The sequence below is a fragment of the Podarcis muralis genome, chromosome 2 (genome assembly GCF_964188315.1).
Source record: "Podarcis muralis chromosome 2, rPodMur119.hap1.1, whole genome shotgun sequence".
Classification (NCBI taxonomy): Eukaryota; Metazoa; Chordata; class Lepidosauria; order Squamata; family Lacertidae; genus Podarcis; species Podarcis muralis.
The window spans coordinates 80,507,015-80,525,400 of NC_135656.1; the positions used below are offsets into that span (position 1 = coordinate 80,507,015).

The following is an 18,386-nucleotide window of genomic DNA, read 5'->3' on the forward strand; positions in this document are numbered from 1 at the left end:
CACAGCCACATACTCAGATCTGTACACTGTGCACAGCATTAAATCTATACAGTACTTTGTATTTTAATATCATACTATATCAAAGTGCTGCTTTTGCCTCACAAAGCAAATTATAGGTAATAAATTAGGGAAGTTCATTTTACACAGTTTTTCAAAACAGATTCTACAGAGGGCAAATGCAAAAATATATCCTAGAAATATGGGGGAGGGGAAGATTAGCAGCACACTAGAAAATGTTTAAAAGCATGTAATTACATTAGCTGCATTTTAAATAAGGATTCTGAACATGTAATAATTATTCTAAACAACTGTACATGTTTAGAAACATCAGGAATTCATCTTCTACAGTTGCTTTTTAATATTATATACAAAGGGCTCAACCCAGCATAAGTTAATCATGATTTCATTAAATGAAATCAATGAAACTCAAGTTATCTGGGACATTATCCCCTACTAACTTTGCAATGTACAAAACAGAACAATGATCTGAGAAATTTAACTTGGACAAAATTGCAATACCCATTTATGAAATATGTGAGAAAAGTGTAATGAGTAAGGGTCAAGTGATTTTAGTCCAATGTGTGACTACAAGAGCCAGGGATTTCCTACTAGATGACATAGCAGTGCTGGTATTTTTCTCTTACTTTTGATCCTATGTGGAAAATACACAAGGAGGATTTCCTTGATTAGTCAACATGGGACTACCATTTACGTAAGCACCCAGACCAAAGTTTGGCTAGTAAGTGATAGCCCTCAATGATAAGCAATTCTTCCTGGACAACTAAGTAATAAAGATGAACACAGCAGCAGAACGAAAGTGAAAAAACAGCAAGCTGCTATTAGAAAATATATTGCACTGAAAGCCAGATAATTAAAAACAAGTGACACAGTGAAACATCCATAGTTATAAACAATTAAAATATGTTCATGGTAACCTTTGTTATAGTCAATAACAGAAAAGGTACATTTAAGATTGACCTATAAATTCATTCAAGCAAGCGATAAAAAATTATTATTATATTTTTATGAGGTTCTTTATTCAGCGGTTCTGATGAAATCTGAAATGGTGCAATTTGGATTTATGCCAAAAATTTACAACCCCAGCTCTATTTCACTATCATGTCAAATCCTGTGACTGCAGTAGCCCAAGATCCTCATCCTACTGGAAACCCAGAGTCTTCTGTCCCCTTTGGCCTTGGCTAGAGTGTGCCCTGTGAAAACTTGTAGGGATTTTACTGCATGAAGAAATGATAGCAACACCATCCCTCCAGCCTAATGAGTACAACTAGGTACAGTTTAGGTTAAGGTAATAAGGAACATCATTTTCTCCAGGTGCCCTTTTCTGCTTTCAATTGCCTGTCCCTGAATTATCTGCCATGTATAACTTGTATCAAAGCAGATTAGGTCACAATTTTAAGGTAAGGAGGGAAGGAACTTGCATTCTCACTAGCAAGGCAGAAGTACCAAAAAGGGGTTCTGCATTTCTGTCCTTTTCTACTTTTTAAATAATTTCCCTTCAATTAAAGTGGGACATAATAAATGGGAAGAATCTATACTAGCTCGTTTATTCCCTGGGTGTTTTTTATTATTATTATTATTACTACTACTACTACTACTTAAAAGTTTATTAAATGTACAGTGAAACCTTGGTTTACAACCATAATCCATTCCGGAGGTCCAGTTATAAATCAAAACAGGTTGTAACCCAAGGCGCGCTTTAGCCAATGGGGCCTCCCCCCCAAAAATGGGTTGTAATCGAAAAAGAGAGACACACACTTCAGGGTTTGATGTGGTTGTAATCCAAAACGGTTGTAATCCAAGGTACTACTGTATTAGTCACTTGTTGCCTAAAAGGTCTCCAAGCTTGGTAAGGCTGAAAAGAGAGGCAACATTAGTTTAGGGATGTGTTGGGAAACTGGAAAGGGTCTGCCTCCTTTTGATTATGAATCCAGTCTTCCCCTGACGCCCCTCTTTTCAGCCCTACTAATACCAGAGCCATCCCATAAGTTGGGCGACAGCTGTGGAAGCTGTCATGGTGACAAAAAAGGGCAATCCAGCATCAACTCTTCCTCTTTAAAGGTCAGAGCAGCCTCCTTTTCCTCAGAGAGGAAGATCAGGTGCTTTCTATGGCCCTGGAACTCCCTCCCCAGGGAAACAGCGCAGTGAATATTTTAGTTCCTATACAAATGACTGAATGACTAAATTATTCACTAAATTGCACACAGAAACCTGAACATGTGGGCCTGCTACTATAAGCACAAGAAGATTCAGCTAAACTTAGGCTGTACAAAAACCATGTCCTCAACATCCAAGTTGGCATCTAATGCTTCATAGGCAACCATTACGTAACTTGCTGTACCTGTAATTTATTAAGAGTAACAGAAGCCATTGACAGCTGGAGATAGTCTCCTTTTTTGTTTATCCATACTATTATTCTGTGCACTTGTTGAACTCATTAATTGCTTTTAAAGGGACAAATGGTCCTACAAAAAAATATTTTTTTGGGGGGGGGGTGTTCCTAACTTTAGTCACAACTCAACAAATTTAGTTGCTGCTAATTGTTCCAGTTAAGATAAATCCCAAAACAAAGCTTTCAGTGGAACTTTGTTGTGGCTTCATTTTTCTGAAGTGTACTCTTAAGTATTAGATCAACCAGTCCTCTTTAATGTGTAGGCTCAGTCTTCTATATTTAGTATAGCCCTGAGAAAATCTCATATAATATCCATGTTATAGTGTAGGGAAATTCTTCTGTAAGCCCACAAACTACATCCTAACTAATCAAGATCTTAAGTCAATTCCATCATAAGATCCTACTACATGAAGTAATAAATATCTATGCATATCAGCCATGCTGTTATCAAGCAATTTCTTAGATATTTTTACCTGTTCTTACTTGAGGGTGCAGCTATTTTCTGAACAATTTTCATTACACACCAAATCTCTTTGTTTGACTGAAATAGAAAATTGATTTTCAGTATTATTAGAATACATTCTGCAGAGAACGTCACAGCTATTTCATCGCTGAGTTTCCAAAGTTTTGGGTTTATATACAGGAACATTTTTCTCTTGAAGCGATGGTAGTCCTTTGATTATATCAGCAGCTTTCTCTGCTACCATGATGGTTGGGGCATTTAAATTTCCACTTACGATACTAGGCATTATTGAGGCATCAACTACTCTCAGGTTTTCTGTCCCTATAACTTTGGTCTGGGGATCAACCACAGCAGTGGGATCAGAACTCTGTCCCATTTTACAAGTGCACGAAGGATGGTAGGCACTATCAGCCTTTTGTCTTATGAAGGCATCTATTTCTCCATCAGACTGAACATGGCTTCCTGGTTGAATTTCAGGTCCACGGAATTTTTCAAAGGCTTCCTGAGCAAATATCTCTCTTGCTAGCTTCACACACTGACGAAATTCCCAGACATCTATTTCTGTAAATAAGAAAGACAAAGACAAAGATTCTAAGCATGCTCAACACTGAGCATTACTACTGAACAGTGGTACCTCAGGTTACATACGCTTCAGGTTACAGACTCCACTAACCCAGAAATAGTACCTCGGGTTAAGAACTTTGCTTCAGGATGAGAACAGAAATCGGGCAGCAGTGGGAGGCCCCATTAGCTAAAGTGGTGCTTCAGGTTAAGAAGAGTTTCAGGTTAAGAACGGACCTCCAGAACGAATTAAGTACTTAACCCGAGGTACCACTGTACTATCTATTACATACAGGCAATATCTTAGAAATGCAAGTAAAACGTGAGAAGTCAAGAACAGGACAGGCAGGGAATGGGTATTGCCTTATTTAATACCTTTTTTGCTAATCAAGAGAGAGAGATGCATCTCCCCCAAAGCTGGCTCCAAGGTCCATTTCCATTGTGCCAACCTTTTTGCCATCTTGCTCCTCTCCCAGTACAAAACAGCAACCCACGTGCCAGCAGCTCTGTCCCCTCCAGTGAGCCACTTCTATTTAGCATTTCACTCAGTTAGTACTTTCCTATCGAGATTTACTATGTGATCAACATTAGTGTTGAATTCAGACAACCCTCTATTTTCAAACTGGAAACTTTAATGATAGAACAAATTCATATAGGCATGGAAGCTGCATGGTATGCATGTTTATGTATCTGTTCCTTCAATGGTGCATCATGCAGCTGCAAGAGCTTTGCATGCACAGAACAGCACACAAAATTTTAGACCGCAGTACTACAACCAGAAGTTTAGGAATATCCAGTCGAAGTAAACAGAAGGCCCTCAACATGCCTTTCTAGACATTTTAATTGTGGCCTGTACTGTTATTATTTTGAATTGGCTCACTTCAGGCAACCTGATTCCATTGGGTTCTACCAACCTGGAAACAGATAATTTCCAGGAACAATTTCTAGAAACAACTGAAGGTATTTTTGTTCCTACAAAGTTTTCCAACTGGATAAAAAGGTCTATGCCATGAGTGTGTACTCTGTATTGTTTTTAAATTTGTCTGCTGTCATTTTTAGTGTTTTTAATGCTTTGTACATCGCCATTAGGCATATGTGGAAGGCAATTAATTAATAATGGTGGTGATGATGACTACGACAACAACAACAACAGTTACAAATGTGGGGAAACATAGTTGTCTGAGAGAACTGGGCTCTCAGTAGATGATACATGACCACTTTGCCATATCCTACATAGTTTGGGATGGATGGAAAATGATACTAAAACGAAATACAAAGCAGTGCTCTCATGGTTTTGAACCACAAACCAAAAGGGACAAGGTATAGAATACAGATAACCTACGCAACTTACCTGTTGACAAATAGTTGGGCTCAAGGACAGGATGCTCTCTTGGGTCTGTACTTTTCAGCTTTAGCCATCCTACACTTGTACTTCGCATAGGTCCAACATGAACCTGCAACAGCCCCCAAAGAAGATATGAAATAAGCTATCAGGATGTTCTTTCTAAATTAATACAGTTTTAAAAACTGACTTCTCTATAAGTTGTCCATAGTACACCTGAATACAAGAACCTCAGCTCCGAAACAGTTAATCCCTAACCCACAACGCAGACAAAACATCCTCCTCAAATCACCCCACTGCCAAACAAACCACCATACAAAAGCAGGAGGCAATACATGTGGACCCTCAAAAACAATATCCAGAGACATCTCCTCCCTCAATCATTCCACCTTCCCCTAACTCAGCAGGCAGCAGCAAGGTCCCTTTTCGCCTTTTCTGAAGAATTTTGAGGTGAGGCTGTGAGGCCTCCACCCTCTTTCTTTCCTTTCTTATGAAAAATTATTACTATTACTATAATTATATTATTTATTTATATTTCACCTTTTTCCCAGTCTGTTCTAAAATAGAACAAGATGTCCTGATTCCACAGAAGCATTAATGGGAAGGGGAAGTAAAGAGAATAGAGCATGTGCAGGCCTGTGGGTCTCTTTGTAGTCAACCCAGCCACAGATGAAAATAAAAGAGTCTGCAAAAATGATTTTTTAAAAAATTAAAAACCCAGAAGTGACAGGGAATCCCACTGGGTACCAACAAAAATATCTGATGGATACAATGGCATCTGTGGGTGCCATGTTGAGGGGTACCATGAAAGAGAAATGGTCTGATTTAGTTCTTTCTCTGCTGTTTTACTATGACGAGTGATTACCAAGGATGCTGAAGGACATAATCTGATTTTTCTATTTACAGTGGTACCTTGGGTTACAAACGCTTCAGGTTACAGACTCCGCTAACCCGGAAGTAGTACCTTGGGTTAAGAACTTTGCTTCAGGATAAGAACAGAAATCGTGCAGTGGCGGCGTGGCAGGCCCCATTAGCTAAAGTGGTACCTCAGGTTAAGAACAGTTTCAGGTTAAGAACGGACCTCCAAAACAAATTTAAGTTCTTAACCAGAGGGACCACTGTATATGCTACAGGTAAAATGGAATTATGGCAGCACAATTTTTCAGGTAGTACTTTTGTTTCTTCATAATTAGTGTTCTTGTACCACTCACTTGGTAAGCTTCCAGTTGAGAAGCAACACGTCCATGATCAATCACCTGAGAAGGGAGGAAGTGGAACTGAATATCTGGATGAGAAACTCCAGGTCGACTTCTGATAAATCCCCCAGACTCTAGATGAGCAGTGGCTCCGTCACCTGAAGAATGGAAATACCACAGGGGAGATTCAGAAATTGTGCAATGGGGAAGATAATTTTGTTTTTTATAAAAAAAAAAACCAGTTCCGGCTGAGAGAAAGCATATTCCTGGCAATATCCTTTCTGAAGGCTTCTGAGGGATATGACTCCTCCGTGTGGAGGTAGAAGACGCAGTTGGAGGGGAACACGTGGAAGAAACCACGAGTTATCTTGATGCTAATACGTGGATCCTGGACAGCCATGTTCTCAGAAGAAAGCCCCACTAAAGTCAGTAAGATTACCAGTAACTGACAAACTAAGAGCAGGCAGGAGGAAGGTGGTTAGAAGAGGCAGCCAACCAGCCTAGTAATCCACTGTCTCCATCACTGCTTAGGATAAAGAATCAGCAGGGATAAGGTGGTGGCGGCAGATCGCAATGCCAGCTGACTGCCACTTCTGACCGCCTTCCTGCAGGGCTCCACCTACCAGGTCAATCCCTTTGTCCTGCTTGGCTGCATCAGCATGAGGAGGAATGGGAAAGGTCTCGTGGGTTATTGGGGTGAGGAGGAGGGTGTTGGCAAGGGCTAAATGTAGGGGTTGGGCATGCTGTAAGGGACTGGCAAGGTCCAGGGGTGCGGAGTTGTCAAGGTGTGTGGGGGGGTGTCTGGTGAGGGAATATTGGTAAAGGCTATAGGTGGGGTTGGTGAATGAAGAGGTTAGTGGGGGGCCTGGTATAGATAAAATGTGTTTACTGGTCAAAGGTTTCTCTAATCAGAGTGCTCACAGGTATGTACATTCACTTGGATAGCCCCTTTTTATTTTTAAAAGCCAATTTGCTATCCCTATCTAACAGCATCACATGACACTATTTTAAGTCCTACCTGTACATTTCCAGAACCATTCAAGCCCAATCTTGACCATCTGAAGAGGCTTTTGTGCTTTATACAATGTTACAGGTTGAGTGCATTTCTGTTGTACATACACTTCTAAATGATCTTGAAGATTCTGGCCAACTCCTAGTAGAAACAACAACAACAAAACTGCCAACATTATAGAAATAAGTACAGCTTGGATTCTAAGATAAGGTAACTTAAGGAACAACATGGGGGTAAAGTTTTCCATCACTCCCTGTAGCTGACTAACTTCCTTTAGTTAACTTATCTTAGATTCCAAGGCAAGCAGTTGATCAGTGTAAGCAGAACTATATTCAACCCAAACACAGTATTGGACACACACCTGAAAGGTTGCAGACAACAGGAATTCCTAATTTTTTTAGGTCATCTGCATTTCCAACTCCAGACAGCATAAGTAACTGTGGGGAATTTATGGCACCTCCACTTAAAATAACTTCTTTACTAGCAAAAACCTGAAATAAAAGAAAGCTAATTGTTAATAAATATATTTTTGATACAATAAAATCAGTATTTCAAAACAACCTTTCAGAGAGCAGCTGGGTGATAAATGTCAATTTCCATACAATTTGTGTTAGGCCAGACAGATGAGTCTAGACAGTCAGCCGGATCTGACTGTTTGACAAACACACAAGATGTAACCGGCTGTGCATTCACATAAACAATACTCTTCTATATATTCTTATCACAATATCAAATGTTTATCTTGCATATAAACAACACATAAAGTGTAATAATATATACGGAAGTCCCAATAGATCAGTTCATTCATAAAGACCAAATATCTGGTAGTTTCTGTTCCACATATGTTCATAAAGTCCATATTGGAGCCTACTACAGTTCTACAGAGTTGACAAGGATTTCCGGAATAATGTCTTGTTTCGCTTTCATGGGCTTCATCAGTGGTATGTGTTCATATGTAGTATATCAAAGTTTCATTTGTCCCAGTGTAACTACTTCAAGCAGCACAGCAGCCTTGCTATAATTCTGCTGCAGTAACATTTTATTTTTATTGCAACTAAAAATCTATTACCTTTCCAGAAATTTCTTTCTGGATAGGAAATTTAAATCTTACCTTTTTCTTTTCTCCATTTTTAACATACTCAATGCCAATGGCTTTGGTCCCTTCAAACAAAATTTTTGTAACAAGTGTACTGTCTTCTGCAGACAAGTTTGGGCGTGGCAATGCAGGGCGAAGGTAAGCACTAGCTGTGCTCCATCTTTGACCTACAAAATATAGGTTTACATATTACAGAAGTAACCAAAATAATCTATGCCCTTTCAGAGCTACAGAAATGACTTTCTTGCTGTTTTGAAATTCTGCATTTGTTCTTCTCCTTTAAAATAACTGCTCCAATCCAGCAACATGCAATCTATTAACTTGCCCACTGGAATAAGTTTACACACACACACACACACACACACACACACACACACACACACACACACACACACACATCTCCCATACATAATATGGAAGGGGGGGACACCCTGCTGGGCAGGACGCTGTGTGAATTTATCATTTCTGCCCCTAACTGAAGTTCTGCCTCAATCTATAGAATCACAAATATAACACTCTATGCCTATTGCTGTACTCTTAATCCCACCCGACTCCAAAAACTGACAGTGCTGATCACCTTTGCTGGGGGCAAGGGAAGGGTTCGAATAGTAGTTGTGTGGACCGGGTGCATAATACCTTGCAAAAGAGAGAGAGAGAGAGAGAGAGAGGGAGAGGGAGAGGGAGAGAGACTGTCTACATTTAAGAATTAAATGCAAATCAAGTGGTTAAAAGTGCTGTCAAAGATTATTCTAGAAATTTAGTGGGTGCAAAAGATGGCCATCAGTTGGCATTCTCATTCAGCCAGAAAAACTAATTTCAGTAAACTGACAAATCAGTTCTACTGAAGTGAATGCTTTCTGCAGATTGGTTTCCATAGTAATTCCATTATAGATCATTTAATCCAAGTCAACAAGCCATGTTTACCAGAAGAGAGGCAAATTAGATACCTTTGTGTGGTTATTGTTGCTGTTTCACACTCATTTCTGGCTTCCCTAACTAACCCCACAACAACTTCTTATAAATATTAATTATGTTGAATAAAAAAAAAGAATATAAGACCCTGCCGGATCAGACAAATGGCCCATCTGGTCCAACATCCTGTTCTCACAGTGGTCATGTATTTGGCTCGCAAGTTGGATTCAAGCACAAGAGCACTCTTCCCCACCCTCTAGTTTCCAGAAACTGGTATTCCAGAAGCACTGCTGCCTCAAACTGTGGAGGCAGAGCATTGGCTTCATGTCTAGTAGCCATCAACAGCCCTCTCCTCCATGAATTTGTCTAATCCTCTTTGGAAGTGTTGGTGGCCATCACTGCCTCCTGTGGGAGCAAGTTCCATGGTTTAAATATGCACTGTGTGAAGAAATAACAGAATGCATAAAATAAACACACTTTGCAAATATACATAGCATAAAAAGATCAGCAGCAGTGATCAAACTGTCTTTTGGATAAACTTGTCCATCATTAGTGATTTTACTGAGAAATCCTTGGCAAACTTCCAAGGAATCTCAGGGCTTCACGGCACAGTTTCAAAAACAATTGTGATTATCCATGTAGAATGATTATTATTATTTGGTAAATAGACAAGTTTACAAACATTATTTGAAGGCTAACCTTTGTGTATTGTCATATCCATCCAACCAAAGCCTTCTTGTTGAAAGCCATTCATATCCTCTGTGAAGGGATACCCAGCTTGTTGCGCTGCATCCAAAAATGCACGGTGAAGAGGGTTTTTTGTTTTTCCCCTGGACACATTAAGTGGGCCATTCCCACCTCGATACAAATCAGCACCCAGCTCATGTGTCTGTGCTTTCTTAAAATAGGGCAAACAAAACTCATAATCCCATCCAACAGCCCCTTCCTTGCTCCACCTGTTGTAATCCTCTGCGTGGCCCCGAATATACACCATAGCATTGAGGGATGATGATCCCCCCCACACTCTTCCTCTGGGCCAATACATAATTCGATTATCCATGTGCTTCTGCGGTGTTGTGTGGTAATACCAGTTATATTTCTCATCACATAGGTTGTAGGTTAGTGCAGCGGGCATATGGATCTTCCACAGCAATTGCTTGCTATCCAAAATGGTATCTTTTGGCCCGGCTTCCAGGAGTTTAACAGTGCTGTGAGGATCTTCTGTCAATCGGTTGGCTAATACACATCCTGCAGATCCAGCTCCAACAATTACATAACTGAAAGAGTCCACATTCTTGGCACTAACTTGAGATAAAGCTCGTGAAGTGTTCAGTTGTTGTCCACTGAAGGCTTTGGAATTTTTCAGCGTATGTTTTCCAGTTAATAATGTTCCTACTCTATGCATTTGGCAGGCAAAACCACATTTTAGAAATTCTTTGAGTAAATAAGACATGTTTTCCTCCGTGGATCTTCTGGTATACACAATATAGGTTCAAATACTATAACCTAGAAAAAATAATTGAAATGTATGGCTCAAATAGATAAATCTTAACAGGTTTGTAAATATGTGGTCTGAATCATAGATTTAAGCCCTAATACTGTTGTAGTAGAAACAAAAACATGGTCAGTTGCAGGGCTATCCTGTTGATAACTTTCCAGACATGTAACTATATTAGTCTGTTGCAGCAAAAACAACAGAGTGTCTTAAAGACTAGCAAATTATTGTGGCACAAGCGCTTTGGAATATCTTTGGCATATCACCCACTTCATCAGCTCCACCTGGTACCAGCTCCAACTGGTACGCAGGCTGAGACCCTACCTGCCTGCGGACTGTCTCGCCAGAGTGGTGCATGCTCTAGTTATCTCCCGCTTGGACTACTACAATGTGCTCTACGTGGGGCTACCTTTGAAGGTGACCCAGAAACTACAACTAATTCAGAATGCGGCAGCTAGACTGGTGACTGGGGGCAGCCGCCGAGACCACATAACACCTGTCTTGAAAGACCTACATTGGCTCCCAGTATGTTTCCGAGCACAATTCAAAGTGTTGGTGTTGACCTTTAAAGCCCTAAACGGCCTCGGCCCAGTATACCTGAAGGAGCGTCTCCACCCCCATCATTCTGCCCGGACGCTGAGGTCCAGCGCCGAGGGCCTTCTGGCGGTTCCCTCATTGCGAGAAGTGAGGTTACAGCGAACCAGGCAGAGGGCCTTCTCGGCAGTGGCGCCCGCCCTGTGGAACACCCTCCCATCAGATGTCAAAGAGATAAACAATTACCTGACATTCAGAAGACATCTGAAGGCAGCCCTGTTCAGGGAAGTTTTTAATGTGTGACATCTTAGTGTATTTTTGGTCTTTGTGGAAGCCACCCAGAGTGGCTGGGGAAACCCAGCCAGATGGGCAGGGTACAAATAACAAATTATTATTATTATTATTATTATTATTATTATTATTATTATTATTCATCAAATCCAAGACTCTTTGTTTTCAATGCCAGGATGTATGTGTTATCACCAACAGCGATTTTGTGAATAGCCCGTTAATGGTGTAACTATCTTTTTTAATTTTTTTTATTAATTTTCCACATTTAGAAGAGAAATAACATACAAAACACAAAAGAAAACACATTACAATACTAGAGAAAAAGAGGGAAAAAATAAAAACACTTCTTACTTCTAAAACCTAATTAACTTTCATTGTTAACTGACTTCCTCAAATCCCCCCTAACTGAATTTCATTGTATCACCTTGTAACAGTTCTCCAATATCATATTTCTAATAAAATTTACTTCTTCAATTTACTATCCTCTTGTTAATGGTGTAATTATCACTGCCTGCACTTCCTGCATTTCATTTTCCTCTTATCTCATTGTTTGCAGTCCTACCCCCACCCCCACCCCACCCCACTGTGTATATGAGAGCTTCTGATGGAGATGTCATAGTGTGAGCAAAATGGTGCAAATGCAGACGGTTCAGTTAATATGTTGGACCCAAACTGTACTGGGCTTTAAAGGTTAAAACCAGTACTTTAAACTCAATCCAGAAACAAACTAGAAAGCAGTGCAATCAATATAACGTAGGTGTCACTGGTACCATACTCCCATCAGGGCTCTGGCAGCCGCACTGTGAACCAGCTGAAAATGTAGAGTGTATTACAGGAATCTAGTGTAGACTTGCCCAGAACGGAGTTCCTCAAACCGGTCCGCGGGCCAGATCCAGTCAGCCATGGTCCTGAACCCAGCCCGCCCAGCTGATCGCTCCAGACCTGCCCCCCTCGGCAAGGCCCAAACTCAGAAGCGGGTGGGCGGGAAGAGCCCTGAGGTAAAAGCACATGTAACAAAGCCCTGGTAACGCGGTTGCTACCTCTGGTGCTACCAGCTTGATAACAGTGCACTGCCCCTTTAAGCCGCCGGAGGGCAGGACGGCAGCGAAGGAACCCTTTCCACGGTCAGCCCTTACCCTCCTCCCTTCCCCTCAGGCCGGCTCCGTTGCTCAGCTTTTTTTTTTTTTAAAGCCAAAGTTGTTCAGCTTGGGGTGGGCATTGACCCCACAATTGACCAGTACAGTGGTACCTCGCAAGACGAATGCCTCGCAAGACAAAAAACTCGCTAGACGAAAGGGTTTTTTGTTTTTTGAGCTGCTTCACAAGACGATTTTCCCTATGGGCTTGCTTCGCAAGACGGAAACGTCTTGCAAGTTTGTTTCCTTTTTCTTAACACCGTTAATACAGTTGCGACTTGACTTCGAGGAGCAACTCATAGAACGCGGTGTGGTAGCCTTTTTTGAGTTTTTTAAAGACTTTGGTGATTTTTGAAGCTTTTCCAAAACTTTCCCGACACCGTGCTTCGCAAGACGAAAAAAATCGCAAGACGACAAAACTCGCGGAACGAATTAATTTCGTCTTGCGAGGCACCACTGTACAGTGGTACCTCAGGTTACATACGCTTCAGGTTACAGACTCCGATAACCCAGAAATAGTGCTTCAGGTTAAGAACTTTGCTTCAGGATGAGAACAGAAATTGTGCTCCGACGGTGTGGCGGCAGCAGGAGGCCCCATTAGCTAAAGTGGTGCTTCAGGTTAAGAACAGTTTCAGGTTAAGAACAGACCTCCGAAACGAATTAAGTACTTAACCCGAGTACCACTGTAGATCCCAATCGACCTGTTGGACATGCCTGGTCTAAGAGAGGTCTAAGAGAACAGGATAACATCTCTCACTGGGCCATTTTCTAGTGTAAGTCATCGTCCAGAATGAAAAAAGCCAATTGCCATTCCATAAATGGCTCTGAAGCCACACTGAAATACAGTGGTACCTTGGGTTACAGACGCTTCAGGTTAGGATTCTCCGCTAACCCAGAAATAGTACCTTGGGTTAAGAACTTTGCTTCAAGATGAGAACAGAAATCGTGCAGCGGTGGCAGAAGAAGGCCCCATTAGCTAAAGTGGTACCTCAGGTTAAGAACAGTTTCAGGTTAAGAACGGACCTCCAGAACGAATTACCGTATTTTTCGCCCTATAGGACGCACTTTTCCCCCTCCAAAAATGAAGGGGAAATGTGTGTGCGTCCTATGGGGCGAATGCAGGCTTTCGCTGAAGCCTGGAGAGCGAGAGGGGTCGGTGCGCACCGACCCCTCTCGCTCTCCAGGCTTCAGGAAGCTATCCGCAAGCCTTGGGAGCCCGCAGGAGTTCCCGCCGGGCTCCCAAGGCTTGCAGACAGCAGCCTGCAGCCCGAAACCTGGGGCGCGCAGTGGAGCGCGCCCCGGGCTTCGGGAAGCTCTCTGCAAGCCTGGGAAGACCGGCGCGAGTTCCTGCCAGGCTCCCAAGGCTTGCGGATAGCAGTTTGTTCTGGGGGCTGGGGGAAGCTCGGGCTTCCCCCGCCCCAGACTCGTGCCTGGGGGAAAAATAATCCCCCCCCTTATTCCCCCCCAAAAAAAACTAGGTGCGCCCTATGGGGCAAAAAATACGGTAAGTTCTTAACCCAAGGTACCACTGTAGATTCATAGAATCAACATAATCCAATACTATCTGGTGTTAGAAGACCACCACCCACTCCAATACCTTGTTCAAAAATGGCAAATTAGAGACTGGATGGTAATTCTCCAGTGCCACTGGATCTAAATTTGGTTATTTTAGGAGTGGGTTAACATGCATATTTTAAATTGTGTGCCAAGTACTCAGAAAATTATTGCCAATTCCTCCAAGTTCTAATCTACAACAAGGCTCTCTTATTATTGACACAGCTAAGATATTTCTGTAGCTTTGTCAGAGCTACATAATCTCAGATCATGTCTATTTCACAGAACAGAATTTGTGAACAGTGAAAGTAGAGGATCATTCTGAGGGCTAATAATAATGGAAGGGGTGGAATGTTTTATAATAAATACGAAAAATGAAAAAATATGAAAATATGAAAAAAAATAATGTTACTTTAAATGAGTACAAGTTACTGCAACTATGATGGTGGAACTTGATTTCATGGTTTGTTCTTCAAGGTAATCTAGATAACTAGGTTTTTTGAGGGACTAGGGATATCTTACAGAGAACTTTCAGCACCCTCAAAGCTACGTCCTTGTTTCCTAGGCCTAGACAGTCAAACAAACATTTTCAACTTGCTAAGTTCCTAGCTTAGGAAAGCTTCTGAGAATCTTTCAGTCTTATTTTGGCAGGAATCACCATTCTCAACACACTAAATGGGAGTGTGATGATGCCAGCCTACTTCTTTTCCTGTAGACAAATATAGTCTAACCTAACTTTCCGACTTCCTTTTGCCCCTCTTATTTTGAGCAGAGTCCTAATATAGTATGTAAGCATCGTGTAAAAAGGCTCCATGTGTTTACTTGGAGCTGTTTTGCCTGGCCCACTGCAAGTCCCAGGCATGCCGCTGACCTTTAATGATGGAGGAGGAAGTCCAGGGAGAATGCTCACACATAGTCTTCCACATGATTGAGCTCCCTATCCCTGATCCCACAGAAGCCTATTCACAAGCAACTGTTCCACAGAAGCACAGAATTGTAGAATCGAAAGAGATCCCCAAGAGTCATCTAGTATAGACATTTAGTGGGTGAGCCCTGTGGCAATTAACATATGAAGGAGTTACATTAAGTTTTAAATGCTCAAATATCTTTTTGAGCATTTTGGATGCATATTTTGGGTGTAAGTGGTATTAGCGGATAGTCTATGGAATCAGGCACATCTGCAATAAACTTATGGTGAGAAAGAGGCTTGCAACGCTATCAAGGGACAACTTTAAAATACAGTGGTACCTCGGGTTAAGTACTTAATTCGTTCTGGAGGTCTGTTCTTAACCTGAAACTGTTCTTAACCTGAAGCACCACTTTAGCTAATGGGGCCACTGCAGCACGATTTCTGTTCTCATCCTGAAGCACAGTTCTTAACCCGAGGTACGACTTCTGGGTTAGCGGAGTCTGTAACCTGAAGCATATGTAACCTGAAGCGTATGTAACCCGAGGTACCACTGTAGGTTTAAATGAGGGGCATCCCTCGTAAACAAAGACACTTGAAAAATATGGAAATAGTCTGTGTGGAGGTAGTAATGCTTCTGAATAGCAGTTATTTGAAACTGAAGGAAAAGGGAGTGCTTGGGTGTTTGCAGGTTTCCCACTGGTATCTGGCTGGCAATTGTGAGAACAAGGTGCTGGATTAGAGGGCCTCAGCCCAGTATACCTGAAGGAGCGTCTTCACCCCCATCGTTCAGCATGGATGCTGAGGTTCAACTCCGAGGGCCTTCTGGTGGTTCCCTCCCTGTGAGAAGTGAGGTTACAGGGAACCAGGCAGAGGGCCTTCTCAGTAGTGGCGCCTGCCCTGTGGAACGCCTTCCCATCAGATGTCAAGGAAATAAACAGATACCTGACTTTTAGAAGACATCTGAAGGCAACCCTGTTTAGGGAAGTTTTTAATGATTAATGTTTTATCATGTTCTTACTACAGTGGTACCTCGGGTTACATACGCTTCAGGTTACAGACTCCGATAACCCAGAAATAGTGCTTCAGGTTAAGAACTTTGCTTCAGGATGAGAACAGAAATCATGCTCTGGCGGCGCGGCGGCAGCAGGAGGCCCCATTAGCTAAAGTGGTGCTTCAGGTTAAGAACATTTTCAAGTTAAGAACGGACATCTGGAACGAATTAAGTACCTAACCCGATGTACCACTGTACTTTCTGTTGGGAGCCACCCAGAGTGGCTTGGGAAACCCAGTCAGATGGGTGTGGTATCAGTAATAAATTATGATTATATTATTATAGGTCGGGTCCTGCAGGGCTCTTTTGTTCAGATGACAACAAGGACCTGAGCAAGCAAACTTGCTTTCTTCTGCGCAGTGCAAAAAGGTGGCGGGGGGGGGGGGGTAGGGGAGAGAAATACCTACAGCAAAGTCGAGGCACCCAAATGAAGAAACCCCCCGCTGTCATCCACCTCCCTTTAACACCTGCTGCCTTACTGGAAAGTTCTCAAGGATCTGGCCCACACTTGTGAAGGCCTGCGTCGTGCTTCCTTGATCTGTTCGGGACCTTGCGAGGAACCTGCTGAGGGAGCCAGCAAGTCTGCTGTTGACTGGGACCATACGGGGCTGGAATGAGATAATATTTCACAGCCAGAGGCTTACTTTATATATATATATACTGTATAGGGGGTGGCTGGTCACGTAAAGAGCAGCAGGCAGGAGAGCCTGGAAGCGGGGCGGGGCGAGGGGCGAGCAAAGAGCGCGTTCCTGAGGCGACTCCCGCCACCCAAAGCCACCCCGCTCGCTCGGCCTGCACCCCCTTTTTCCCGCCTTCGTAACGGCCCTTCTCTCTCCCAACCGCAGTCTCGCCGACTTGGGCCAGGCTCGTGGTTGTTGTTTTCTCCTTCAGCCACTTTACTTTACCCACTCACACAAACCGAAGTTCGTTCTCTCGTCCCCGAAAGCACCGGCGCCTCCGCTGTCTCTGCAGCTTCCCTCACTCATCCGCCACCCCGCGCACCCTTTCCTTCTCCGTTGCGCAGCCGCGCAACTTTTTTGACGGGGGGGCTGACGGGCACTTGGCAAGTCCAAAGAGCAGGCAGGCAGGCATTGGAAAGGGGCGTGTTCCTAAAGGGGGCTGGCCGGCTGGACCCTTGTACAAAATATATACAAATATATATACAGTATACACACACACACACACACACAGCCCCCCCCTTCAGGAACACGCCCCTTTCTATTGCATGCCATTCGCAGCCTGCCTGATTGCAACTGGGACTTGCCAAGTCCAAATGAAAAATTTCTCTCTCTTTCGGTCCCGCACTCGGGAAATCGGTCCAAGTGCCCCTTGGACTCGCTCCGTGTGGGAAGAAGAGGAGCCCGGCCTCCCCGCTCGTCTCTCTCTCTCTCTCTCGGCGAGGGGGAGGGACAAAAGCGCGCCGAATGAATGGCGCCCTTGTGTCCCTGAGTTGCAGTTAGCCCGCAGCACAAAACATCTCAGCATGCCGTGCAGGTTTTTCCAGATCGCATCTGGTTTCTTTCGACGCTTCCGTCTCCCTCCCCCCGCTTTTCTTCTATATCAGCGTGGCAGGGGTGATATAAATATAGCCGCTTCCTAGGAAAGAGTTATTTGACTTTAGGAGTTCCACAGAAAAGGAAGCGCGCTTCAGCTGTAACTTGAAAAGGATTAAACGACACACACGTGGGCAATCATACCTTGTGCTGCGTTGCTTTCCTGAAAACGATGCTTCCATACTTTCCCTCGCGTTACACCACTTCCTTCTCTGACCGCTGTTGTCCAAGAGGTAATGCGAAGACCCCATATCTCCTGTTCTACTGAAGCCTCCAGCGGTTTGGGTGAAACACTGAACTAGATGACTTAGATTGAACCATCGAATTGTAGAGTTGGAAGGGATCCCGAGGGTCATCTAGTCTAACCCCCGGCAATGAAGGAATCTCGACAAGCATTTCCTCATCCCAATTTGAAATCATACTGGACTGCTTAACTTTAGCAAACGTGATAGCTGTTTTATTGCTGCTGCTGCTGCACCACCAGCCTTAGCCAAAAAATCAATTTCATTTGCATATTGAAACATGAAAAGTTACGGGAAAGGTGATACACACAAAAAATACACTTCATAGGCGTTTTACAAAGCATTTAATCTAGGGTCTCCTCAACTAGTTAGGAAACAACTCCTTTGTGCTTCTTTTCTCTTTGTAAAATGGAGCTCCAATTTCTTGTTACTGCATGCAATTTAACTCTTTCAGATATGTTTTGGGAAAATTTACATATAGTGTTAGATTTAAGTTTCATTTAGATACCATAGAAATTAATGGTACCAATTTTTCACACTGACGTCAGTGGGCTCTAAATTCTACTTAACCATCTGGATCTTTTCCAGCTGATAGTATTAATGACAGCATCAGTAAATGAAATATTTT

General features: G+C 42.7%; 1 protein-coding gene across 6 annotated transcripts; it reads right to left on the reverse strand.

The window, feature by feature from the left end:
- Window positions 1-813: 813 nt before the first annotated feature.
- Window positions 814-17,855, reverse strand: CHDH (choline dehydrogenase). 6 transcript variants are annotated; one of them, XM_028719061.2, is made up of 9 exons: window positions 17,661-17,855; window positions 16,443-16,571; window positions 9,692-10,498; window positions 8,096-8,247; window positions 7,346-7,475; window positions 6,991-7,125; window positions 5,988-6,130; window positions 4,786-4,888; window positions 814-3,434 (listed from the first exon to the last, which is right to left on the reverse strand). In XM_028719061.2, the coding sequence occupies exons 3-9, from the start codon at window positions 10,443-10,445 to the stop codon at window positions 3,016-3,018; spliced, it is 1,836 nt and encodes a 611-aa protein (XP_028574894.2). In that variant the 5' UTR covers window positions 10,446-10,498; window positions 16,443-16,571; window positions 17,661-17,855; the 3' UTR covers window positions 814-3,015. The 6 variants fall into 6 exon arrangements, with proteins under 6 accessions (XP_028574894.2, XP_028574893.2, XP_028574895.2 ...); XM_028719060.2 differs by lacking the exon at window positions 17,661-17,855 and adding an exon at window positions 16,877-17,355; XM_028719062.2 differs by lacking the exon at window positions 16,443-16,571.
- Window positions 17,856-18,386: the final 531 nt, after the last annotated feature.